At 50.1% G+C, this 26,257-nt stretch overlaps 2 protein-coding genes and 1 pseudogene across 2 annotated transcripts; 2 read left to right on the forward strand and 1 right to left on the reverse strand.

Moving 5' to 3' along the window:
* Window positions 1–857: 857 nt before the first annotated feature.
* On the forward strand, window positions 858–2,594 carry LOC127344114 (disease resistance RPP13-like protein 4). The gene is made up of 2 exons (XM_071827526.1): window positions 858–1,391; window positions 1,770–2,594. Exons 1-2 carry the CDS (start codon window positions 858–860, stop codon window positions 2,592–2,594), a joined length of 1,359 nt encoding a protein of 452 aa, XP_071683627.1.
* A 547-nt stretch (window positions 2,595–3,141) lies between these two features.
* On the reverse strand, window positions 3,142–4,451 carry LOC127344115 (probable disease resistance protein At5g45440). The gene has a single exon (XM_051370333.1). It carries the CDS (start codon window positions 4,449–4,451, stop codon window positions 3,237–3,239), a length of 1,215 nt encoding a protein of 404 aa, XP_051226293.1. The 3' UTR covers window positions 3,142–3,236.
* A 303-nt stretch (window positions 4,452–4,754) lies between these two features.
* LOC127344113 (uncharacterized) lies at window positions 4,755–7,385 on the forward strand (annotated as a pseudogene).
* Window positions 7,386–26,257: the final 18,872 nt, after the last annotated feature.

The raw sequence follows: 26,257 nt of genomic DNA on the forward strand, positions 1-26,257 counted from the left end.
CGGTACACGGTGGCGTGCCCCGCGCTCATACGGCTCGAGCTCCAGGACAACTTGCTCAACGGCACCATCCCGGCGTTCGCGCAGAGCGAACTCATCGTCTTCAACATGTCGTACAACTTCCTCCCGGCCGGATGACGACTCCCGCAGGTCGACGGCAGAGATGCTCCTGATCGAGCTCCCCTAAGTCTCTCCGGCCTCCTCCGGTGCGCATCCCTGTGCGCATGCCCCCCCGCATCCTACGCCGCGCCCTTCGTCGTGCTGACATGCTGGGCGGCGGGGATTGGCTGCTGGAGGCGGGGGGAGGACCCACGGCGAGGCCTGGGCCGTTGCAAGGCGCTCTGGCGGCGGCGGACGGCCGCACCCAGAGGGCAAAAAATATTCTCATCGGTCTCGCGGAGGAGTATATTTAGGAGAGTGGGGGGGAGATTTTAGGGATCACTCTCTCATTTTTGCTCCTTTAACCGGTTTTGGGCTTCGAATAGAGTCGGCTTCGGCCGTTACCGGCGCAAATTTGCTCCTCTACGGCCGTATTGGGGATCGGTTAGAGTTGCTCTTGCCTCCTTTTGCACTATAGACTATTTAAATGGGTAACTCTGCGTTTGTCCAATTTGTGATTACAAACACATTACTGAAGTTGCCATATGTGTTTGTGTCTGTCTTTTAATGTCAGTTTCTCTTCAGAGTTTCAGGTCATTGAGTAAAGTAAGATGTCACAAGAAAGGACATCAGAGGAAGTTGTGTCTCCCTTTCTTATGCAACTATCGAAAGCTAGAGTTCTTTCGTTGACACTGGGTGAGGATAGTTTGCATGCAGAGATCGAACTTCTGTTTAAAAATATCGAGAGAGAGACTCTTGACATGGAGGATATACTAAAGCGAGTTTCCAAATGGGAAAGTGATATTATCAATGACTTTGGAGGAATAGCACGACATTTAGAAGACATCATAGAAGAAGATAGCCAGCAGCAATTTGTACTTTCGAAGCTTCAGATTGTGAACACTGAAATGTCCTACCTAAAAGATCGCATGAAATTTCCTCTCCATGTTCCTTTGGTCAAGCCAGCAGCTCCTGCAGTGTTATCACCATCTTTACCATTTAAATTTTTGTCTGCAAACGCTTCAGAGCAATGGAAAAAATTGGAGATCGAGAGGAAAATCCTTGAGAGCTCCGCGTTATCTGACTTGCAGCTCAGCTATTATAATCTTGATCTTCAGCTGAAGCTGTGCTTGTTATGCTTTTCTATATTCCCAGAAAATTCCATTATTAGCAAGAGGGCCATGATCTATTGGTGGATTGGTGAAGGGTTAGTAGAAGCCACAAGAAGTCAGACAGCCGAAGATATTGGGAAGGACTGCTTCCAGCGGTTGATCAATGCAGAGATGATTGAACTTGTACGTCATAAACGTAACTGTAGTGTGAACCAATGTAAGTTGCACCCTTGGATTCGGCGTATGTTGATTACTGTTGCAAGACAAGAACGATTTTTTGAATTCGATTCCGATGGAAATGCAACATGGGACTTTTCAGGTACTCACCGTGCTTGCCTTGCTGGAGAACATATTCGGGTAATAGAAACGGCATCACCCAGAAATCAGTCCAATCCCGATCACCTTCTCACAATATTTAATGTGAGCGAACAATACCTCCAGTTCGAGAAGAATTGGTTTTTTGAGTTGAGGAAAATCGAAGTTCTCCATCTAGGTCGGTGGAATAACTTGTACCGACACCATATTGAGGTTGACAGCACTGAATATTTTGATGGACTGCAGTCATCCAAACAATTGAAATATCTTTGTCTGCGGGGTATCTCCCGTATTACTGAGCTTCCTTCTTCAATTGGTGCTCTCCCAAATCTCAGGATCTTGGATCTTCATGCTTGTCATAACCTTGAGAGACTGAGTGAGAGCATCACGTCTCTTCAGATGCTGACCCACCTTGACGTTTCAGAATGCTACCTGCTGGAGGGTATGCCAAGGGGCATTGGTTTGCTTACTGAACTCCAAGTGCTGAAAGGGTTTGTCATTGGTGGATCTACAGGCAATTACAATTGTCGGGTAGCGGAGCTGGTCAGGCTGGACAAACTGAAGAAGCTAAGCATATATATTGGAAGTAAAGTTGTAGTGACAGAAGACGAACTGAATGAAGTTGCAAACATTAAAGCTCTTCGTGTGCTGACCATTACATGGGCTGTGTTGCTATCAAAGAAAGGAGTGAGCCAACAAGATTCTGCAGCAACAGCATTGTTAACTTCACTATCCCTTCCTCCCCATCTCGAAAAGCTAGACTTACGTTGCTTCCCTGGTGAGAACATGCCGGTTTGGTTGAGTCCGAGTAGGCTGTTGAGACTGCAGAGGCTCTACTTCACAGGAGGAATGCTACAGACTTTTGGAGACAAGAGCATGTCCGAGCTGTGGAACATTGAGATATTGCGTTTGAAATTCTTGAATTACCTAGTGTTAGAATGGACCCAGGTGCACGAGATGTTTCCGAACCTTACTTTCCTGGAGGTCTTCAGATGTACCAATATAAAATCTTTCCCTTGTGACAAGGATGGAGTGTGGATGAACTGTGACACCCATGAAACCATAGAGTAGAACAGAAAACCAAATCAAGTGAGTTCTCATTATCACTTCTGTAGTAAGTCAATTTCGCTCTCAGTGTTACAAACAAGATACAAATATAAAAGAGAGGAAAAAGAGATGCACGAAGCCAGGGTGTTCATTTGTTCTCTTTACTGCACAAGTTATACATCATATCAGCCAAACAGTATATATTTGAGCATTGTCAAACAACCGTTTTATTCCATCTGTGGCCTATGGCTGTTGTATGACAGCAAGTAGAAATTCATCCATTTTCACTGATATTCCGAACCATCTTTTCAGGCTTTTCATGCCGGGAGAGAAGCAAGTTTTTCCGGAAAACAAGTTTGAGCAGTCCCTACTGAAGTTCCGCAAGTTATAGTCAGTCTCTCTCGCACATGCTATTTCACGCCGTCATGCAAAAGTTTGTTACCCGCTTCCAGCAAAATTTTATTGGCCTTTTTTACTCTAAATTTCTCAAAAAATGTATTTTTGACTTGAATGTTTGTCATAATATATTTTTGAAGGTCGTAAAGGTCTGACGCTGCAGTTAACTTCTTCATAAGAAATCATGTCATAATTTTCATGTGACAATCCATAAACCCATATACAGATATTATATAGTAGTATCATTTTTGTCCATTACAGATATGTTGCCTACTTCACAATTCCACCACTCAAGCTAAGTTCCTGGCTAGAAGTTGATGCTGGTGATGACAGTCTATCTGCAAAGATGTCTGCCATCGCCTTGGCCATTGACGGTAGCCCACTGCAGGTCTCAAGAATTTCCTCTTTCATGTTGTTAATAGTGGTGAGATCGATCGCCCGTCTTTCCTTGGGCAGTGCCGGTCTGGCCTTGGATAGTGCATCCATGAAGATTGCCCATGAGCTCTCTCTGTCGACCAAGGGCTGCACACGGTATACACTGCTCTTCCCCACCATCATCTCTGCTGCCTGCTCCAGCCGGCTGGTAACGACCACCACTCCGCCTCTCTCTTTAGGCAAGCTGAGAGCAAGGCAATTCGACTGCTGGTCGCTTCCTGGCAAGGCATTATGGGGGCCCACAACGTCAGCATACCAGCCATCGATTTTCCAGACATCATCAAATACTATGAGGTATCGTTTCCCCTTGAGCTTCTCATGGACAGCTGATTCCAGGTCTCCTAGACTAGTACCACCACCATCAATTGACAATACGATCTCCTCTTCGAGGCCGAGAGCCATAAGTATGCTCTGCAAGACTTCCTTGCGCACGTCCTTCGCGGCGCAAGCAGTGCGTGAAAGGCACACCCAGATTCTGGGGAAGTAGCGTCCCCTAGCCTGTTGGCTGTTGAACACGAGCTGCGCTAGTGCAGTCTTTCCGATGCCACCCATGCCAACGATGCCGACACCGGTAAGTCGTCCTGGGCTGCAGTTCCTGAACGCCTTCTGCTCTAGCTCCGACAACTGTTGGTCGAACCCATGGATCATGCTCTGCTCAGGCCAAGAAGTAGTCCAACGGCTGAACCCGGTGGTGCTGCTGTCCTCCTGCAAGGCTGCGGCATCACCGTTGGGATCGTGCTGTACGCACTGCAGGACTCTGCGTTTCACGGCGACCACCCTTTTCTTCACCTTGTTGGAGTTCCAGGCTTTGGACAGGGAGAAGCAGCTGGAGGTATTTGTCTGGTCGATGAGCATGCGGCACTGGGACAGCAGATTATTGAGTTCGTACATGCACTCTCGGAGCTCATCGGCGTTGCTGGAAGAAATGGTTGCCTTCTCCAACTCAGCCCTCATGTCGCAAAAATAGGTGCTGAAAGGGAGCTCCGAGGCTCCCTCCTCTGCCAGGCCATCAATGAACTTTCTAACCAGAAACTGCACTACCACAGCCATCGATTCCTTCGGCCTTTCTAACCAGAAATTGCTTTGAGTAGGTAGTTTGATGGACGAATTTCAGTAGTTGCTGGATTCAGGATAATGCATAAAGGGGAGGAGCTAACTGAACCACTAGTCACTGCACACATATAGTGCAAGAGAGTGACGGCCCTTGACTTTAGTGCAAACTTTGGCGTCTGATTTCTTCATTGTTAGGCGATATTCCAGACGCGTAAAGGCCCCCATCTTAATAATCAAGAATAAGGCATGACGTGTGAGGTTGACCCCATGGAAGACCACAAGTCAAGTCTTCTCATGAGGACTAGGATATTATGATTCTACAGAAGTGTGAGCCACCGGAGTGGAGGGCAGAGATGGAGGGAAACGGCATGAACACACACTCTATGGGAGGCCTACTGGCTGTGTGGAACGAGTGGGAAATCCGCGTGCTTGTGCTCACCAGCCTCGCGCTGCAGGTGTTCCTTCTCTTCTCCGCCGGCATCCGGAAGCGCAACGTCTCCGCCTTACTCGGGGTGCTCCTCTGGCTGGCCTACCTGCTGGCAGACTCCATCGCCATCTACGCCCTTGGGTACCTATCCCAGACGCACATGTCCAAAGGCGCCAGTGACCCACAGTTCTTCAACCGCAACCACAGAATCCAAGTATTCTGGGCGCCATTCCTCCTCCTTCACCTTGGTGGCCAGGACACCATCACTGCATTCTCCATCGAAGACAATGAACTCTGGAAGCGTCACCTTCTCAGCCTGCTGTCGCAGGTATATATACTTACTTAGTTACTTGCTTGAATCTTGTGCACTGCGGAGTACGTACCGGCCACTTAACAAACTTGAAATAACAATGTTCTGTTTTTTCTTGCGTTCTACTCGCTATTACCAGGTTGCGCTTGCTGTGTACGTCTTCTCCAAGTCACGCCCTGGTGCCGATACCCTATACCCGGCCGTGTTCATGTTCTTGAGTGGCATTCTTAAGTACGGCGAGAGGACATGGGCGCTAAAGTGCGCGAGCATGGACAACTTGCGGAGCAGCATGGTCACAACGCCAGACCCAGGCCCCAACTACGCCAAGTTCATGGAGGAGTACCGCTTCACACGTGAGGCAGGGCTCCAAGCAGAGATTGTCATTGAACCGGAGCGGAGAACTGGAGTCACCACTGCGGCCATTGCAGAGGAGACCGTGCCTTACGCCACGGTGATCACCGAGGCGCTCTGCTTCTTTGTGACCTTTAAGCGCCTATTTGTGAACCTCATCCTCAGTTTCCAAGACCGTACCGGGAGCCAGGCCACGTTTCTGCGGCTGACGCCAGAACAGGCATACAAGATCATCGAGATCGAGCTGTCTCTCATGTATGACACCCTGCATTCCAAGGCAGCCGTGATACACACCTGGTATGGCCGCCTGTTCCGCTGTTTCACGCTCGTCTCGACAACAACAGCATGTGTCCTCTTCAATGTTCTGCACAAGGGTCCCGGGGGCATCGATGTCACCATCACCAATCTTTTATTTGGAGGAGCGCTTTGCTTAGAGCTTTCTGCTATGGGTGTGCCTATGTCCCAGTTGACTGAGATTTTCTTAAGTCTCAGTCAACTCAGAAAAGTGCAACTACAGTTCAAAGAAAAGTGCAACTCGGTTCAGTTGCACATTTCTATCAGAAAAGTGCAATTGCACTTTTTTAACAGAAAAGTGCAACTCAAAGCACATTTTTGTAAGTGACTTAGACTTAAAAAAATCTCAGTTGACTGAGACATAGCAAAACCGTTCTGCTATTGGTATGATGCTTGTATCTTACTGGACATACGCTGCTCTGGAAGGTTCCATCTGCCATTCGCTAAGCCATCTGATACTCCGGTGCTTAAAGTATTTCCGGCCAGAAAGCAGGGCGAGGTGGTCTAATTCGATGGCGCAACACAATCTCATCAGCTTTTGCCTCCAGGACAGACCAACATTGGTCACCAAGATTCTGAAGCTGCTCGGGCTCAAAGGACACTGGGACAGTTGGCTGTACATCTGGCACATAGACGTGTCATCCGAGCTGAAAACCTTGGTGTTCAGGGAGCTGAAAGATAAGGCGGTCAGCATCGTCGACACCGAGAGTTACCGCAAGTTCAGCAACGTACCACAGGGGCCAGTGGGCACTCCAGTGCAAGGGCTACTACAAGGAGCTGGGCTGGAGCGTCGAGGTGGAGTTCGACGAGAGCATTCTTCTTTGGCACATCGCCACGGACCTCTGCCTCTACTCCGACGACAGCAGCGATGACGCCAAGCTCTCTGAGTATGTCAGCATCAGCAGAGCTGTGTCAAATTACATGCTTTTCCTGCTCGTGGCCCGCCCGTTCATGCTGACAGCCGGCATCGGACAGATCAGGTTCGGAGATACCTGTGCGGAGGCCAAGAACTTCTTCGCAAGGGAGATGACTCCACCGGACGAGCGTTCCGCGGCAATGATGGTCCTCGAGGTGAACGCGGAGATCGCACCGAGGGACGTGAAGGGGGACAGGAGCAAGTCCGTGCTGTTCGATGCGTGCCGGCTGGCCAAGTCGCTGCTGGAGCTGCAGCCCGGCAAGAGGTGGCGGCTTATTCGCGTGGTGTGGGTGGAGATGCTATGCTACGCCGCGAGCAATTGCCGTAGCAACTTCCACGCCAAACAGCTGAGCAACGGCGGTGAGCTGCTCACCATCGTCTGGTTCTTGATGACGCATCTGGGGATGGGCGAGCAGTACAGGATAGAGTCTGGACATGCAAGAGCTAAACTAATTGTTGAGAAGAACTGAGATTGTACTGTCGCCAAGCGGTGGTGTGCTTGGTAATCTGTACTGTCAAAATTCTACAATTTTTTCTCTGGTTAGCTTCTAGAAATAGTATCCTCACTAAGTGTTGTATGGTGATCCGAAATCTATTTACCTGTTATACTATGGAAGGAGTCCTAACAGACTATGGCATACCAAACGTGCTAGACGTAGCACATTACAACTCTATTTCGTGTCCGCCAAGAAAGAGAGTTGTTTGCCCCTATATATAGTCCAAGGTAGTCATAGAATAGATGAGAGAAAGATACACCATATTGATAGCACATAGAGGGTCTGTCCTCTCGTGTATTGTACTACTCCTCCAATTATAGTGAGAGCGCCGCCGTGCGTTTCGTGGTTTTTCCCGTTTGGGTTTTCCACGTAAAAATCTGTGTTCTTGTTCTTCGTTTGATATACTTTTATTTGCGCGGTTTTGTAACAAGTGGTATCAGAGCCTCGGGCTTCAAGTTCGACCCGCTGCCCTAGGAGACTTCTCCTTTGTGCTTCTAGGGCAGCATCGCACCGCGTTTGTTTGGATCAACCGTTGCAGCGTTACGGCGTGAAGAAGCTTCCGGTTTGTGAGATTCAATCTTTGAGATCTGGCATAGTTTGTGTCGGCGTTGTGAGCACCGTCTTTGGAGATCTATCCACCGACGGGATTTGTGCTGAGTGATTTATCGCGCGTTTCCGTCATGCGCTGTTCTGCCGTGTCTGATGGCAATTCTTCTTTGCTGTTCTGCCGACCAACCGAAGCACATGCGCCTTACTAGATCGATGTTCGATCGATCAAGAAAGAACAAGGCGTTCTTGTCTGCACTTTCTTCCCACGTTCCGATCTGTTTCATGCTGCCGTGTTGGAGTCTGTTTCTGGCATGGATTAGCGAGGAGAAATCAATCTGCGGCAGTACTACTTCCCGTCCGTCCAGCCAAAGCAACTACAGCAACACGTCCAGATCGATCAACGCATCACCCGATCAAGTTCCCGAGCGAGGTATCAAAAGGCCATCTGCTAGTTCACGTGAAGTTGATATGCTACTTCTTCACGTGAAAACAATTTGGAACAGGACTGCAGTTCAGATTTGTTTTTGGTCTTTTGACTTTCCGTGCTGCTTCGTCCAGCCCAAGAGACTACCAGGTGCTATCTTTTCTAGTTTTTGCTCTGCAGTTTGGTTCTACAAAGAATTTTTCTATGGCTTGTACTACTTTGTGATCGCAGTTTTATCGACTCATGGATATCATGAAGCACGATGTTCACCTGTTGTATTATGACACAAGGTTTTCCTATGGTAAGTCGAGATGCGAGCGTTGTTGGCGCAAGCCAATTATGAGGATGCATTGGATAGTTTTGGAATTGGACTGACGAGGAGAAATTAAAGGATTCCCGTGCCACCTATGTTCGATGTCTTGCCGCTGGTATGATCATCGTTTTTGATACTTTTCAGTTCAAGGTGGAGTTCGGTGAATTGTAGCCTGCCAGGAGATATTATGGATGCAAATTTCAGATATTATGTTGCTGCGATTATATGAAGAACACAATTCAATTATAGAGAAAAAAAATATGGGGGAGGTAATCTTTATGCCTGTTGGTAGCCAGCATTATACTCTTTGCTCTCCGAGTTTTTGCTGTTATGCATGTGAAGGTTTTGCTTTGTTACTTAAGTTCGCGATGAGGATTATTTGAGGTGCAAGAAGGAGATTGTTTTCTGCTAGATACTACAACATTTAGTGCAATTCTGTTGTCTTTGCTCTTTCAAGAGGGGTCTATTGCAGAGTTGAAGCTCCATTGCATGTTGAGGTTCCTTTATCAGACTGTTGTTCTACAGAGACAGTTTTGACCATGTCATGAATTTTTCATTAACCTTTAAGTCGGCAGTTTTTGGTGTACGTGATGTCCTTCGTACCAGATGCTCTTGCATGAGTATGTTTGCCGAGGTTTGTGCTTTCAGTTTTGTTGCACATTCAGATTCCATGAGATGAGTTCTTCACAATGTTATGTGCACGAAGATGTTGCACTATGAGCTATGCGCTTGTTCAAGCACCACAGGAGATATGATGACTTATGTCATTTGATGGTTGAGCAGTTTCAGTTTTTGGGAGGTCAGTGGCACAGACTCAGACTTTAATTGGATCTTATGGGAGACCCAAGTTCGTTCGTCTGCTTTGTTGACAGCTGTGTTGTTTTTGGACGACCTACAATTTGATTTGCTCAAGGTAACTTCATGAGAAGTTTATTAGTCCTATGGACGTTTAAAGGCACAAGGTTTACTTGTGATGACTTTAGTTGAGGAGTTGAACTTTATCTATGACTGTTGCAAGGGATTTCGGCTCAAGGTGGAGTTTGTTGTATGATGATCCGAAATCTATTTACCTGTTGTACTATGGAAGGAGTCCTAACAGACTATGACATACCAAACGTGCTAGACGTAGCACATTACAACTCTATTTCGTGTCCGCCAAGAAAGAGAGTTGTTTGCCCCTATATATAGTCCAAGGTAGTCATAGAATAGATGAGAGAAAGATACACCATATTGATAGCACATAGAGGGTCTGTCCTCTCGTGTATTGTACTACTCCTCCAATTATAGTGAGAGCGCCGCCGTGCGTTTCGTGGTTTTTCCCGTTTGGGTTTTCCACGTAAAAATCTGTGTTCTTGTTCTTCGTTTGATCTACTTTTATTTGCGCGGTTTTGTAACACTAAGGATAATCTAGTGAACAGACGGTGGTCTGGAGATGAGACTTGTAGATTTTATTGCGTAAAGAGACAGCAAAAAAAAGACAGTTAATCATCTTTTCTTTTACTCTGCTGGTTGTTGCTAGGTATGTTTGGGATGTAGTAGCTTGCACTTTTGATTTAAGAAACTGCCCGTTAATATAGATGAGCTCTGTGAGTGGACTATGAATTTTAAAGTTAGCAACACAAAAAGGCTGATGGCAGTTGGTGTTGCTTCCATTTTGTGGACTTTGTGGAATACTAGAAATGGGGCATGTTTTAGAAATTTTTCCCCAGTGGATCCTGTTAGCATTATATCACAGATTCCGCGCTATATTCATTTCTGGGCTGGTTTGCAGAGGACAAAGCTTCGAGATAAGCAGAAGTCAGGGGCCAAGAGAATACTAGCAGTTGCAAATGAAATCTTCCATTGGAGCGAAGGCTAGGCTTTTGGAGTAAAGAGGCTGGAGAAGTGAGAACGATCTTTTTCGCTTAGTTCTGTTCCCGTTTCTTGGTGATGTGGTGAAAACAGGGGTTTGCTTTGTGTTTTATAAACTGCTAAGAGATGTTTCCTTAGGATGCGTTCCTGGAGTGTAGATGTGTTTTCTTCAGTTTGGTAGCTGGTTGGAGGTTTTACGTTTTATCCCCAGTTGGAGTGTGTGGCAGTGTGGGGTGTTATGAACACCAGCGTGTAAAACTCTCAGACTTTGCTGCGTGTGCGGTTTTCTTTACGAAAGCTGGGGGTTCGGAAAAAAAAAAGTTAGGTAACATGATCACTTTGGTTTGAACTTTGAATGCGATGGCAATGTTATGTATACGGTGTAGCACGGTTCCATATACTACAACTGAACATAGCAATGTGCCCATATACACAGGAGGCACAAGATATGAACTGGAAAAATCACTACAGGAATGGCTCGCTGCGCCGACGGCCGTGGCGTACGCCGACGGCCAAATGTCGGGGCCGTCGGCGTACGTCCGGTCCATGGCAGCAGCCCACCGAGCCCCTCGGCGTATGAAAACCCTCGGCGTAGAGAGAGCTACGCCGACGGCCACCCTCGGCGTATGCCAGGCCGTCGGCGTACCACAGGCATGTGCTCCGGTCCCGCTCCAGCAGGGACGGCTCGGTCACGGCGTCAGTGAGGCGCCGAGGGCCACCCTCGGCATAGGGCATCACCCACCTATGCCGACGGCCACCCTCGGCATACTTTTTTTTTCTTTTTTTCTTCTCTCTCATTTACTTTATATTATGTTTGTTTTATTTATGTACTAGTATGAATTATGTAAAAATAGTTACTTTTTTAAAGGAAAAAATGGTAGATGGCTCATGTAGATCCCACGAATGACGCTCTTCGTAGACGGGTCGACGGGAGCCAGTAGGCCCAACATCTGCTATCGATGTACATATGGCCTAAAAAAAAGAAAAAAAGTCCATTGCTAACCCTAACTCAAACCCTAACCCTAACCCTAGGGGTAGATTTGCGGGGTCCCCGCCCTAGGGTTTCCCTAGATACAAACCACCGGAGCGTCCGAATCGGTGGAAACTCCTGCTACGGCTCATCCGGGGCCTATTTCATTCCAAACCTATGGTTTCCATGTGCATATGTCCTAAACAAAGCAAAGCAAAAAAAAAATCCATTGGTAAACCCTCGCACGGAAAAAGCTATAGGGGTAGATCTACGGGGTCCCCGCCCTAGGGTTTTTCAAGATACAGACCATCGGATCGTCGGAATCGCTGGAAAACTTGCATATGCCCATAACATATGTGTACAAGTGTGATGTAAGGTTTGGCTAACCTTGGATGTACCCGTTGTTGACGATTTCCGCATACATGGGCTAACACTTGGTAAAATCCAAGATCTGTATGTGGAAACTCCCGCCACGGCTCAAATGGAGCCTATTTTATGGTAAAGTATGCCCAACCTATGGTTTCCATGTACATATGTCCTAAATAAACCAAAACAAGTAAAAAATTACATTGGTAAACTCTCGCACGGAGAAAGCTATAGGGGTAGATCTGGGGGGTCCCCGCTCTAGGGTTTCCCAAGATACAGATCACCGGAGCGTCAGAATTGTTGGAAAACTTGCATCTGCCCCTAACATATATGTACAAGTGTGATGTAAGGTTTGGCTAACCTTGCATGTACCCGGTGTTGACGATTTCCGCATACATGGGCTAGCACTTGGTAAAATCCAGGATCTGTATGTGGAAACTCCCGCCACGGCTCAAACAGAGCCTATTTTATGGTAAAGTACGCCCAACATATGGTTTCCATGTACATATGTCCTAAACAAACCAAAGCAAGTAAAAAAGTCCATTGGTAAACCCTCACACGGAGAAAGCTACAGGGGTAGATCTGCGGGGTCCCCGCCCTAGGGTTTTTCAAGATACAGACCATCGGAGCGTCGGAATCGCTGGAAAACTTGCATATGCCCATAACATATGTGTACAAGTGTGATGTAAGGTTTGGCTAACCTTGGATGTACCCGTTGTTGACGATTTCCGCATAATGGGCTAACACTTGGTAAAATCCAGGATCTGTATGTGGAAACTCCCGCCACGGCTCAAATGGAGCCTATTTTATGGTAAAGTATGCCCAAACTATGGTTTCCATGTACATATGTCCTAAATAAACCAAAACAAGTAAAAAATTACATTGGTAAACTCTCGCACGGAGAAAGCTATAGGGGTAGATCTGGGGGGGTCCCCGCCCTAGGGTTTCCCAAGATACAGATCACCGGAGCGTCAGAATTGTTGGAAAACTTGCATCTGCCCCTAACATATATGTACAAGTGTTATGTAAGGTTTGGCTAACCTTGCATGTACCCGGCGTTGACGATTTCCGCATACATGGGCTAGCACTTGGTAAAATCCAGGATCTGTATGTGTGAAACTCCCGCCACGGCTCAAACAGAGCCTATTTTATGGTAAAGTATGCCCAGCCTATGGTTTCCATGTACATATGTCCTAAACAAACCAAAGTAAGTAAAAAAGTCCATTGGTAAACCCTCACATGGAGAAAGCTACAGGGGTAGATCTGCGGGGTCCCCGCCCTAGGGTTTTTCAAGATACAGACCATCGGAGCATCGGAATCGCTGGAAAACTTGCATATGTCCATAACATATGTGTATAAGTGTGATGTAAGGTTTGGCTAACCTTGGATGTACCCGTTATTGACGATTTCCACATACATGGGCTAACACTTGGTAAAATCCAGGATCTGTATGTGGAAACTCCCGCCACGGCTCAAATGGAGCCTATTTTATGGTAAAGTATGCCCAAACTATGGTTTCCATGTACATATGTCCTAAATAAACCAAAACAAGTAAAAAATTACATTGGTAAACTCTCGCACGGAGAAAGCTATAGGGGTAGATCTGCGGGGTCCCCGCCCTAGGGTTTCCCAAGATACAGATCACCGGAGCGTCAGAATTGTTGGAAAACTTGCATCTGCCCCTAACATATATGTACAAGTGTGGTGTAAGGTTTGGCTAACCTTGCATGTACCCGGCGTTGACGATTTCCGCATACATGGGCTAGCACTTAGTAAAATCCTGGAACTGTATGTGGAAACTCCCGCCACGGCCCGTTTCACCACATAGTTTGTCGGAACGAGGCCATATTTGGCACGTGCGTGGGCCTTAGGATGGGAAGCAAGGCCCCGGTCGCGGATTTCCAATCCGAACCACGGGCGACGGGTTTTCCATTTTCGGGGTGCCGGAAGGGCTTTTTTTGTGAAGGAGCTGCATGGTGCGCATTTTAGTATTGCGCGGGACCTCCGCGCGGCGGTAGGATACCTCCTACGCACCACCTATCACATGCCATATGCGCGCGGAAGCCATCTGGGAATCCCTCCCGCTTCCTGCGGTGTCCCGCCGGATCCGCTGGAAACTGACCGGATTTGAACTGGGGCGACACTTTCCTTCGCTCAATAAATGGAGGGAAAAATGTTTTTAGGTCTAGGACACGTCATTTTATGTGCTAAATGTTTTCCGTTTCGCGCGTTGGCGGACGGGTGCACGCGCGCGCCCGGTACGGCCATACTGCATGTCCCGGCGGCCCCGTTTTGCACAGTTGGCAAAGCAAACGGAGCCAAAAAATCAAGCGGAGCCGCGTGGCGTTACTTTATGTGTCCTAGTAACCAGTGCAAAAGACGGAACTGGGATACGGCAATTATCTTGAAAAACCTATCACGTCCGGAGTTCTATGGCTTTTAGGGGAAATGAGTAGGAAACGACCCGTTTCACCACATAGTTTGTCGGAACGAGGCCATATTTGGCACGTGCGTGGGCCTTAGGATGGGAAGCAAGGCCCCGGTCGCGGATTTCCAATCCGAACAACTGGCGACGGGTTTTCCATTTTCGGGGTGCCGGAAGGGCTTTTTTTGTGAAGGAGCTGCATGGTGCGCATTTTAGTATTGCGCGGGACCTCCGCGCGGCGGTATGATACCTCCTACGCACCACCTATCACATGCCATATGCGCGTGGCAGCCATCTGGGAATCCCTCCCGCTTCCTGCGGTGTCCCGCCGGATCCGCTGGAAACTGACCGGATTTGAACTGGGGCGACACTTTCCTTCGCTCAATAAATGGAGGGAAAAATGTTTTTAGGTCTAGGACGCGTCATTTTATGTGCTAAATGTTTTCCGTTTCGCGCGTTGGCGGACGGGTGCACGCGCGCGCCCGGTACGGCCATACCGCATGTCCCGGCGGCCCCGTTTTGCATAGATGGCAAAGCAAACGGAGCCAAAAAATCGAGCGGAGCCGCGTGGCGTCATTTTATGTGTCCTAGTAACCACTACAAAAGACGGAACTGGGATACGGCAATTATCTTGAAAAACCCTTCATGAATAGGGTTATCACGTCCGGAGTTCTATGGCTTTTAGGGGAAATGAGTAGGAAACGGCCCGTTTCACCACAAAGTTTGTCGGAACGAGGCCATATTTGGCACGTGCGTGGGCCTTAGGATGGGAAGCAAGGCCCCGGTCGCGGATTTCCAATCCGAACAACTGGCGATGGGTTTTCCATTTTCGGGGTGCCGGAAGGGCTTTTTTTTGTGAAGGAGCTGCATGGTGCGCATTTTAGTATTGCGCGGGACCTCCGCGCGGCGGTAGGATACCTCCTACGCACCACCTATCACATGCCATATGCGCGCGGTAGCCATCTGGGAATCCCTCCCGCTTCCTGCGGTGTCCCGCCGGATCCGCTGGAAACTGACCGGATTTGAACTGGGGCGACACTTTCCTTCGCTCAATAAATGGAGGGAAAAATGTTTTTAGGTCTAGGACGCGTCATTTTATGTGCTAAATGTTTTCCGTTTCACGCGTTGGCGGACGGGTGCACGCGCGCGCCCGGTACGGCCATACCGCATGTCCCGGCGGGCCCGTTTTGCACAGTTGGCAAAGCAAACGGAGCCAAAATATCGAGCGGAGCCATGTGGCATCATTTTATGTGTCCTAGTAACCACTACAAAAGATGGAACTGGGATACGGCAATTATCTTGAAAAACCCTTCACGAATAGGGCTATCACGTCCGGAGTTCTATGGCTTTTAGGGGAAATGAGTAGGAAACGGCCCGTTTCACCAAACAGTTTGTCGGAACGTTGCCATATTTGGCACGTGTGTGGGCCTTAGGATGGGAAGCAAGGCCCCGGTCGCGGATTTCCAATCCGAACAACGGGCGATGGGTTTTCCATTTTCGGGGTGCCGGAAGGGATTTTTTTGTGAAGGAGCTGCATGGTGCGCATTTTAGTATTGCGCGGGACCTCCGCGCGGTGGTAGGATACCTCCTACGCACCACCTATCACATGCCATATGCGCGCGGCAGCCATCTGGGAATCCCTCCCGCTTCCTGCGGTGTCCCGCCGGATCCGCTGGAAACTGACCGGATTTGAACTGGGGTGACACTTTCCTTCGCTCAATAAATGGAGGGAAAAATGTTTTTAGGTCTAGGACGCGTCATTTTATGTGCTAAATGTTTTCCGTTTCGCGCGTTGGCGAACGGGTGCACGCGCGCGCCCGGTACGGCCATACCGCATGTCCCGGCGGCCCCGTTTTGCACAGTTGGCAAAGCAAACGGAGCCAAAAAATCGAGCGGAGCCGCGTGGCGTCATTTTATGTGTCCTAGTAACCACTGCAAAAGACAGAACTGGGATACGGCAATTATCTTGAAAAACCCTTCACGAATAGGGCTATCACGTCCGGAGTTCTATGGCTTTTAGGGGAAATGAGTAGGAAACGGCCCGTTTCACCACATAGTTTGTCGGAACGAGGCCATATTTGGCACGTGTGTGGGCCTTAGGATGGGAAGCAAGGCCCCGGTCGCGGATTTCCAATCTGAACAACGGGCGACGGGTTTTCCATTTTTGGGGTGCCGGAAGGGATTTTTTTTCGTGAAGGAGCTGCATGGTGCGCATTTTAGTATTGCGCGGGACCTCTGCGCGGCGGTAGGATACCTCCTACGCACCACCTATCACATGCCATATGCGCGCGGCAGCCATCTGGGAATCCCTCCCGCTTCCTGCGGTGTCCCGCCGGATCCGCTGGAAACTGACCGGATTTGAACTGGGGCGACACTTTCCTTCGCTCAATAAATGGAGGGAAAAATGTTTTTAGGTCTAGGACGCGTCATTTTATGTGCTAAATGTTTTCCGTTTCGCGCGTTGGCGGACGGGTGCACGCGCGCGCCCGGTACGGCCATACCGCATGTCCCGGCGGCCCCGTTTTGCACAGTTGGCAAAGCAAACGGAGCCAAAAAATCGAGCGGAGCCGCGTGGCGTCATTTTATGTGTCCTAGTAACCACTGCAAAAGACGGAACTGGGATACGGCAATTATCTTGAAAAACCCTTCACGAATAGGGCTATCACGTCCGGAGTTCTATGGCTTTTAGGGGAAATGAGTAGGAAACGGCCCGTTTCACCACATAGTTTGTCGGAACGAGGCCATATTTGGCACGTGCGTGGGCCTTAGGATGGGAAGCAAGGCCCCGGTCGCGGATTTCCAATCCGAACAACTGGCGATGGGTTTTCCATTTTCGGGGTGCCGGAAGGGCTTTTTTTTGTGAAGGAGCTGCATGGTGCGCATTTTAGTATTGCGCGGGACCTCCGCGCGGCGGTAGGATACCTCCTACGCACCACCTATCACATGCCATATGCGCGCGGCAGCCATCTGGGAATCCCTCCCGCTTCCTGCGGTGTCCTGCCGGATCCGCTGGAAACTGACCGGATTTGAACTGGGGCGACACTTTCCTTCGCTCAATAAATGGAGGGAAAAATGTTTTTAGGTCTAGGACGCGTCATTTTATGTGCTAAATGTTTTCCGTTTCGCGCGTTGGCGGACGGGTGCACGCGCGCCCGATGCACGGCCATACCGCATGTCCCGGCGGCCCCGTTTTGCACAGTTGGCAAAGCAAACGGAGCCAAAAATCGAGCGGAGCCGCGTGGCGTCATTTTATGTGTCCTAGTAACCACTGCAAAAGACGGAACTGGGATACGGCAATTATCTTGAAAAACCCTTCACGAATAGGGCTATCACGTCCGGAGTTCTATGGCTTTTAGGGGAAATGAGTAGGAAACGGCCCGTTTCACCACATAGTTTGTCGGAACAAGGCCATATTTGGCACGTGTGTGGGCCTTAGGATGGGAAGCAAGGCCCCGGTCGCGGATTTCCAATCCGAACAACGGGCGACGGGTTTTCCATTTTCGGGGTGCCGGAAGGGATTTTTTTTGTGAAGGAGCTGCATGGTGCGCATTTTAGTATTGCGCGGGACCTCCGCGCGGCGGTAGGATACCTCCTACGCACCACCTATCACATGCCATATGCGCGCGGCAGCCATCTGGGAATCCCTCCCGCTTCCTGCGGTGTCCCGCCGGATCCGCTGGAAACTGACCGGATTTGAACTGGGGCGACACTTTCCTGCGCTCAATAAATGGAGGGAAAAATGTTTTTAGGTCTAGGACGTGTCATTTTATGTGCTAAATGTTTTCCGTTTCGCGCATTGGCGGACGGGTGCACGCGCGCGCCCGGTACGGCCATACCGCATATCCCGGCGGCCCCGTTTTGCACAGTTGGCAAAGCAAACGGAGCCAAAAAATCGAGCGGAGCCGCGTGGCGTCATTTTATGTGTCCTAGTAACCACTGCAAAAGACGGAACTGGGATACGGCAATTATCTTGAAAAACCCTTCACGAATAGGGCTATCACGTCCGAAGTTCTATGGCTTTTAGGGGAAATGAGTAGGAAACGGCCCGTTTCACCACATAGTTTGTCGGAACGAGGCCATATTTGGCACGTGCGTGGGCCTTAGGATGGAAAGCAAGGCCCCGGTCGCGGATTTCCAATCCGAACAACTGGCGACGGGTTTTCCATTTTCGGGGTGCCGGAAGGGCTTTTTTTTTGTGAAGGAGCTGCATGGTGCGCATTTTAGTATTGCGCGGGACCTCCGCGCGGCGGTAGGATACCTCCTACGCACCACCTATCACATGCCATATGCGCGCGGCAGCCATCTAGGAATCCCTCCCGCTTCCTGCGGTGTCCCGCCGGATCCGCTGGAAACTGACCGGATTTGAACTGGGGCGACACTTTTCTTCGCTCAATAAATGGAGGGAAAAATGTTTTTAGGTCTAGGACGCGTCATTTTATGTGCTAAATGTTTTCCGTTTCACGCGTTGGCGGACGGGTGCACGCGCGCGCCCGGTACGGCCATACCGCATGTCCAGGTGGCCCCGTTTTGCACAGTTGGCAAAGCAAACGGAGCCAAAAAATCGAGCGGAGCCGCGTGGCGTCATTTTATGCGTCCTAGTAACCACTGCAAAAGACGGAACTGGGATACGGCAATTATCTTGAAAAACCCTTCACGAATAGGGCTATCACGTCCGGAGTTCTATGGCTTTTAGGGGAAATGAGTAGGAAACAGCCCGTTTCACCACATAGTTTGTCGGAACGAGGCCATATTTGGCACGTGCGTGGGCCTTAGGATGGGAAGAAAGGCCCCGGTCGCGGATTTCCAATCCAAACAACGGGCGACGGGTTTTCCATTTTCGGGGTGCCGGAAGGGATTTTTTTGTGAAGGAGCTGCATGGTGCGCATTTTAGTATTGCGCGGGACCTCCGCGCAGCGGTAGGATACCTCCTACGCACCACCTATCACATGCCATATGCGCGCGACAGCCATCTGGGAATCCCTCCCGCTTCCTGCGTTGTCCCGCCGGATCCGCTGGAAACTGACCGGATTTGAACTGGGGCGACACTTTCCTTCGCTCAATAAATGGAGGGAAAAATGTTTTTAGGTCTAGGACGCATCATTTTATGTGCTAAATGTTTTCCGTTTCGCGCGTTGGCGGACGGGTGCACGCGCGCGCCCGGTACGGCCATACCGCATGTCCCGGCGGTCCCGTTTTGCACAGTTGGCAAAGCAAACGGAGCCAAAAAATTGAGCGGAGCCGCGTGGCGTCATTTTATGCGTCCTAGTAACCACTGCAAAAGACGGAACTGGGATACGGCAATTATCTTGAAAAACCCTTCAAGAATAGGGCTATCACGTCCGGAGTTCTATGGCATTTAGGGGAAATGAGTAGGAAACGGCCCGTTTCACCACATAGTTTGTCGGAACGAGGCCATATTTGGCACGTGCGTGGGCCTTAGGATGGGAAGAAAGGCCCCGGTCGCGGATTTCCAATCCGAACAACGGGCGACGGGTTTTCCATTTTCGGGGTGCCGGAAGGGATTTTTTTGTGAAGGAGCTGCATGGTGCGCATTTTAGTATTGCGCAGGACCTCCGCGCGGCAGTAGGATACCTCCTACGCACCACCTATCACATGCCATATGCGCGCGGCAGCCATCTGGGAATCCCTCCCGCTTCCTGCGGTGTCCCACCGGATCCGCTGGAAACTGACCGGATTTGAACTGGGGCGACACTTTCCTTCGCTCAATAAATGGAGGGAAAAATGTTTTTAGGTCTAGGTCGCGTCATTTTATGTGCTAAATGTTTTCCGTTTCGCGCGTTGGCGGACGGGTGCACGCGCGCGCCCGGTACGGCCATACCGCATGTCCCGGCGGCCCCGTTTTGCACAGTTGGCAAAGCAAACGGAGCCAAAAAATCGAGCGGAGCCGCGTGGCGTCATTTTATGCGTCCTAGTAACCACTGCAAAAGATGGAACTGGGATACGGCAATTATCTTGAAAAACCCTTCACGAATAGAGCTATCACGTCCGAAGTTCTATGGCTTTTAGGGGAAATGAGTAGGAAACGGCCCGTTTCACCACATAGTTTGTCGGAACGAGGCCATATTTGGCACGTGCGTGGGCCTTAGGATGGGAAGCAAGGCCCCGGTCGCGGATTTCCAATCCGAACAACGGGCGACGGGTTTTCCATTTTCGGGGTGCCGGAAGGGATTTTTTGTGAAAGAGCTGCATGGTGCGCATTTGTTGCGGTCAGAAACCCACCGGCGAGCAGCGACGGGCAACACAGTAGAGCCGGGAACAACTTAGGGCTGCGGCTGGCCCTGGTCCCTCCGAGCGACGGCCCGCAAAGCCTCTGGTACGCACGTCCGATCTTTGGTGCAAGGGCGTGCCACCTGACCTATACCTGGCCAGGAAGGTGATGGAGATGCCTCGCTTAGTTTCCTGCATGGCATACACGTAAACATTAAATACGAGCCTCGATCGGCTCTCAGGTTATCCTGTGAATCGGCTCAAGGAGCCGATCCACCCATGATTCGTACGAGGTGCACGAATATATGGTGGTCCTGCTTGTTCAAGATAAAGCTAAAACGATCTACGACGATTTGGAGTCTTCACCGCATAATCGGATCATCCTACTCACGATTGGGCCTCGCGGCCACGTACGGTGATCGTAAGCCGATCCTAGATAGGGCCTAAAAACCAACACGAGGTTGATCCTCGGAACATCCTGTCTAGGACTAGCAAACGCCACCCTACGCGCCGCTGGATCCTCCAACCCTTTGTAAGGCCTAACTATTGCAGATATTAAACTAATCCTTGAAGAACAAGGAGCAACCGTAACGGATCGGATCTACTAAATAATGATCAAGTGGGGTGCCGCCCCTACACCTAAGATAGGTGTAAGGGCGGCTAGATGCGTAAGGGTTGCACTACGTTAGCATATGATACGAAGAACAATGCTAACCCTAACACATCTAAGATAACTACGTTGCTCGCCATCAAAAAGGCTTCAGTACGAGCAACGCATGAACAACAAAAAGCTTGTGCTGCCTAGATCGCAAGATGCGATCTAGGCAGCATGATGCTTACCGGTAGAAACCCTCGAGACGAAGGAGTTGGCGATGCGCCGAGATTGATTTGTGGTTGAACGTTGGTTGTTGTTTATTCCATAAACCCTAGGTACATATTTATAGTGCAGGGGACTTTCTAATTTAGGCGTACACCTAACCGTGCACGGGTAAAACTCTATCTTTTAATCTAAGATGCGATCTACTATATTACAGATACACGGGCAATCTAGCCCAAACTCTTCGTGCAAGGCCGCTTCAGAGATCTTCCACATGTAATCTTCCAAGCCCATCTCCCTTACGGCCCATCTCCTGATTTGGTCAAAATCTGGTGATAACACATGCCCCCCTGGTTTTGGTAATGATAATTTCAAAACCACCCTGTTTTCCCTTCGAAGGGTCATGTCGTGGCAGAGCAGAACCGTTGCAGTATCCTTCATCATGATGCCCTGTCTTCTCAGCTTCTCTGCAAAATTTGATAGCTTTAGCATCACCTCCTCGGAAACTGCAATGGCATTAAATCTCCACTAGGCTCCTTATTATTTAACTGTGCCGATTGGTTAGCCCACTTCATCCCCTTCCTCTGTTCTAGCTATCGGCACCAAAAAAAACCTCTTCTCCTGTAGCAATGTCTTCCTCTTCCTCCGTCTCCTCCGGCCTCTCCCTCCAATCCTTCTCCTCGAGCGAGCCGGAGTGGAACTCCGATCATGTGCCAGAGGGCGACCCGCCTCTGACCGATGGGGAAGACGACCTCAAATTCCTCATCGAAGGGGAGCTGATAAGCGAAAGCGAAGACGGCCTCCATCCCTGGGTGAAACCCACCTCCTCCGACGGGAAGGGGGAAGAAGTAGAGGAAGAAGAAGAAAAAGAGGAGGGCGGCCCCTCCTCCCCCGCTAATCTTCTGCCGGCAAAGCGATTCCGCTCTTGGGCGGACAGCGAGGATGATGATGATGACGAGGAAGACGAAGCTCCGGCCGAGGGCTGGGGCAGCAGCGACGAGGAACTTCCTGGGAGCAGCGCCGACGACATCGACGACGGCGACGATGAGGACAGCGACGACTAGTAGAGTAGGACTAGTAGTAGCAGTGCACTAGGCACCAGATCCCTCTTCTGAGAGCCATCGGCTCTTTCCTGTAAAGCCGCTCCTTTGAATTAATGAAAATCATTCTTCCAATTCATCTTTCAATTAATCCAATTCAATCCTTCCGCTTGCCACACCAAGACCGATAGCAACGTATCGGATTTTTCTTCCTTAGACGCCCATGAAGCCGGACTCAGATATCGATCAGACCGTCAGTCAAGCACTTCTCAAATTCAGACTGTGATTTGATACCTGACCATAATATTTCGCAATCCTATAGCCGATGAATGTCCATCGGCTATTTTGAGAATCCAGTCTCCTTTCTTTTCTTGCAGCAACAGGATGGCCCAAACCCTGTAAAAGACGACGGCTTCCCTTTCCGGCTCCTCTCCATAGCTTTAGCAGTCCTCTTCTGCAAACAGCTTACCGCTTTCGGAGAAGGTCATGATGCAGGGTCAGCCGATGCAACTCCAATCGGCCCCCAAAAATAGAGCATCTACCAAGCTAGTTGCCCCCCGAGCCTTAATCAAGGCGAGAATATCAGCGAGGATGCACAGATTAAACAAAAGGGTTTTGACCTCAGGTAATCTGGTAATCTGAGACAGCCACCAAGAAAAGTCAGCGAAGCTTGCCCCCATTGATCAGCTTTCTTCCACTGAACGCCGATGTTGTAGATGACACACCAACAGCTTAATGATAAAGAGGCTGCCTTGCATGCCAAAGCCGATGTTACCGCTGAACTGGCGCAAAGGGTTATCGGCTCATTGCAGCCGCAGCTGCTCTCATTGTACATTCCCTCCAAGGAAACAGAAGTTCTTGAAGCCGAACTGAAAATCTGAGCTTTGAGCACGTAGCCGGTAGGTCCTGTGTAACTGTACTAGAGTCGATGACTGTGCATCGGCTTTGTTCCTTAATTCTAAAGTCGATGCCCTTGCATCGGCTGTATATCGTGATGCTGAAATTTTTTTTTTACCGGCCGATTTTTTAGTCGGCCCCCAATGTTTCACTGCACACATGTTCATCTGCACATGTTCATCTGATTAGGTGCCCCCCAAGCCGAAGCTGACAGGTAACTGCAGATATCGGCTCTGTAGTCTAGCCAAGGCACCATATTTGCACGTCGGCTTCGGTAGGACCAATGTCGATTCTTCTTAACTCATCAGCCGACGTAAAACCGCCGCCCAGTAGATCGATGTTGAACACAAGCAGAACATGTGGTGAGGATAATTTTGGCCGATTGCTGGAATCGGCCTCCATATTGATCGAAGTGTTCAATGAAGGCGTTGTACTTTTCCTTCATATACCTTTGGGGGCCGATCCCCAGGATCGGCCTCGCCACATTTGCTCATCGGTTTGTTCTTGCTACACGGTCAGGCCGGTGGATAAGACCAGCCCAACCTCATCCTTTGTCATGTCGATGCGCTCGCTGTCGTCCACCTTGAGTGCATCGTTTAATCCTGGAGCACTAAACTCCATTGGAAGGATGAGCACCATGTTTGTGCCAGCCGATGTTTCATCATCGGCTTTCCTTTGCTTGGGGCGCCACTCCATTTTTTGTGGTCGACCCTCTTCATCCAGGGTTCGCTGAATTTTCGCAGCCAGATCAGGCCGCGCCTTCCTTAGCGTGTGCAGGTATAACCTTTCGGCTTCCTCCAAGCCGCGCAATCGCTGAACCCTACGCTTTTGGGAACGGCTGAGTCCATCAGGGCACCACCTTGGCCGGTGGTACCTGTCTTCTTCTTCTTGTCCCTCGTCTTCCAGATCCTCAAGATCTTCCATCCGAGGGGACTCAGCGCGTTTGCTTCGAGGCGGGAGAGACCCTAAGCGTTGGAACACGGACACGTTGGCTGCCTCCTTCTTCTTCTGGTTACATTCTGGGCAATTACCGATTGTAGGCAATCGGCTCATTCCTGAATCCCAGCAGTGTCTGAAGAAGGGGCAGTCCCAGTGCCTATCCTCGTCGTCTCGCTCCCTTGACTTTTCCTTGGCACGGCGCTCGTACTCCTCCTCATCGCGATCATGCCGACGATGTCTTCTGGCTTCTCTATCCAGACGATCTCTTTCATCGTCGTCGTCGCTGGATCGCCGGCGTTGGCTATACTGACTCACATACTTATTGAGGAGGTGATCAGAGAGGGGTCGTTGATATCTTATGTTCTTCACTTCTGCCTCTGTGACGTAGCGCTTGCCATCGTGACGGAGCCGATCGCGTGGAGCGGCTTCCTCTGTGTCCTTGCTACGAGAGCAGCTGCCCTCGTCTCTATCCTTGCCAGAGTGGTGCCCAGGTCCTACCATGTTGATGCTGAACGAGGATCCTGGCTGGCAACCTTCAGGGTAAGTGCACTCCACCATGTTAACGGCGGGGAAGGGGTGGGTGTCGACCTTCATGGCGTACTGGTTGAAAATCAGACGTCCTTGTTCTATCGCCATTTGGATCTGCTGACGCCACACCACTGCGATCGTTGGTGGCATGGGAGAGCGAGTTATGCCATTTGCAGTATGGCTTTCCGTTCAGCTCCTGTACCGTGGGGAATTTGAGACCTTCGGGTATCTTCAACTGCTTCTCCTTGAGCAGGAGGTCGAAGATTTGCTCAGTTTTGGTCACGTCAAAATCAAACCCTCTGGGTGGACCTGGTGGCTTAACCCACTTGCAGGACACGGGGGTTGCCCCCCCGAGTCCATTCAGCCACTGCTACTTCTTGATCTCCCGCAGAACCTTCGTCTTCTTCGGCCTCAACCAGGACTACCGCACGCTTGAATTTATCCTGGTACAAGTCCGGGTGGCGCTGTTCATATGCCGACAGTTTCTGAACCATGTGCGCCAGTGAAGGGTAGTTTGCTTGGGAGGCCATGTCCTTGAGTGGCGATGCAAGGCCCACTACTGCCAACTCGACTGCTTCCTTTTCAGTTACACGAGCCGAATAACATCGGTTCCTTAGATTTCTGAAGCGCTGGATGTATTCTGCCACGGTTTCTCCACGCTTCTGACGTATCTGTGCCAGATCGGCAATGCCGGCCTCGGAAGCAACTGAGTGAAACTGCATGTGGAACTGTTCTTCCAACTGCTTCCAAGTCCGGATCGAGTCCGGTGGCAACGAAGTGTACCACCCGAAAGCCGATCCCGTGAGGGACTGTGCGAAGAACCTCACGCGTAGTGGATCCGACGCTGAGGCCGTTCCTAGCTGTGCCAAATATCGGCTCACATGCTCGATGGAGCTGGAACCATCTGATCCACTGAACTTGGAGAAGTCAGGGAGCCGATACTTGGGTGGTAGCGGGACCAACTCGTATTCATCGGGGTACGGCTTGGAATAGCCGATTGTCCTCCTTTTCGGCACCATGCCGAACTGGTCCCTCAGGATCGTGCTGATCTGATCCACGGTGCTAGCTGTAGGAGTCGAACTCTGAAGATTCGCTGGGGTGGCGTACTTAGCCAGCCATGCTTGCTTTTCCAGCTCTGAGCCAACTGCAGGAGCTGAGCTCTGGAGGTTCGTCGGGGTGGCATATTTAGCTAGCCACGTCTGCTTCTCAAGATCTGTCGCTGACGTTCCTCCTGCTTTCCCAGAAGTCCCTGCTGTCGCGGCCTGGTTTGTGAGCGCCCAGTTACGCGATCGCAGCACGTATGTGCACATGTACCCGTGAGGGATCTCCTTAGGCGCCTCCTGCAAGAACTGGCAGTCACTAGGATCACCACCGATCTTGTAGACGACGAATGCCGGTGAATTTGGCACTTCTGGTGCTGCCAACGCAAATGGCAGCGGTGGACGGGACTGGAGTGGCATCTCTCCTTGGTGTGTCCCGAGAGCTGGTCCTGACGGAGAGTACTGGTGCCTCATGATCTCCTGGATCACCCGGAGAGCGACACGCTCCAAAGTGTTCACCAGGTTCTCAGAGTGGCGGTGCAGCGAGTGAGCCACCATGTAGTTGATCTCCTGACGTAGGGACCTGGTGCGTTCTTCTGACGGGGCAGAGAGGTCTATCCC

Source organism: Lolium perenne, chromosome 3, assembly GCF_019359855.2.
Source record: "Lolium perenne isolate Kyuss_39 chromosome 3, Kyuss_2.0, whole genome shotgun sequence".
NCBI classification, from domain to species: domain Eukaryota; kingdom Viridiplantae; phylum Streptophyta; class Magnoliopsida; order Poales; family Poaceae; genus Lolium; species Lolium perenne.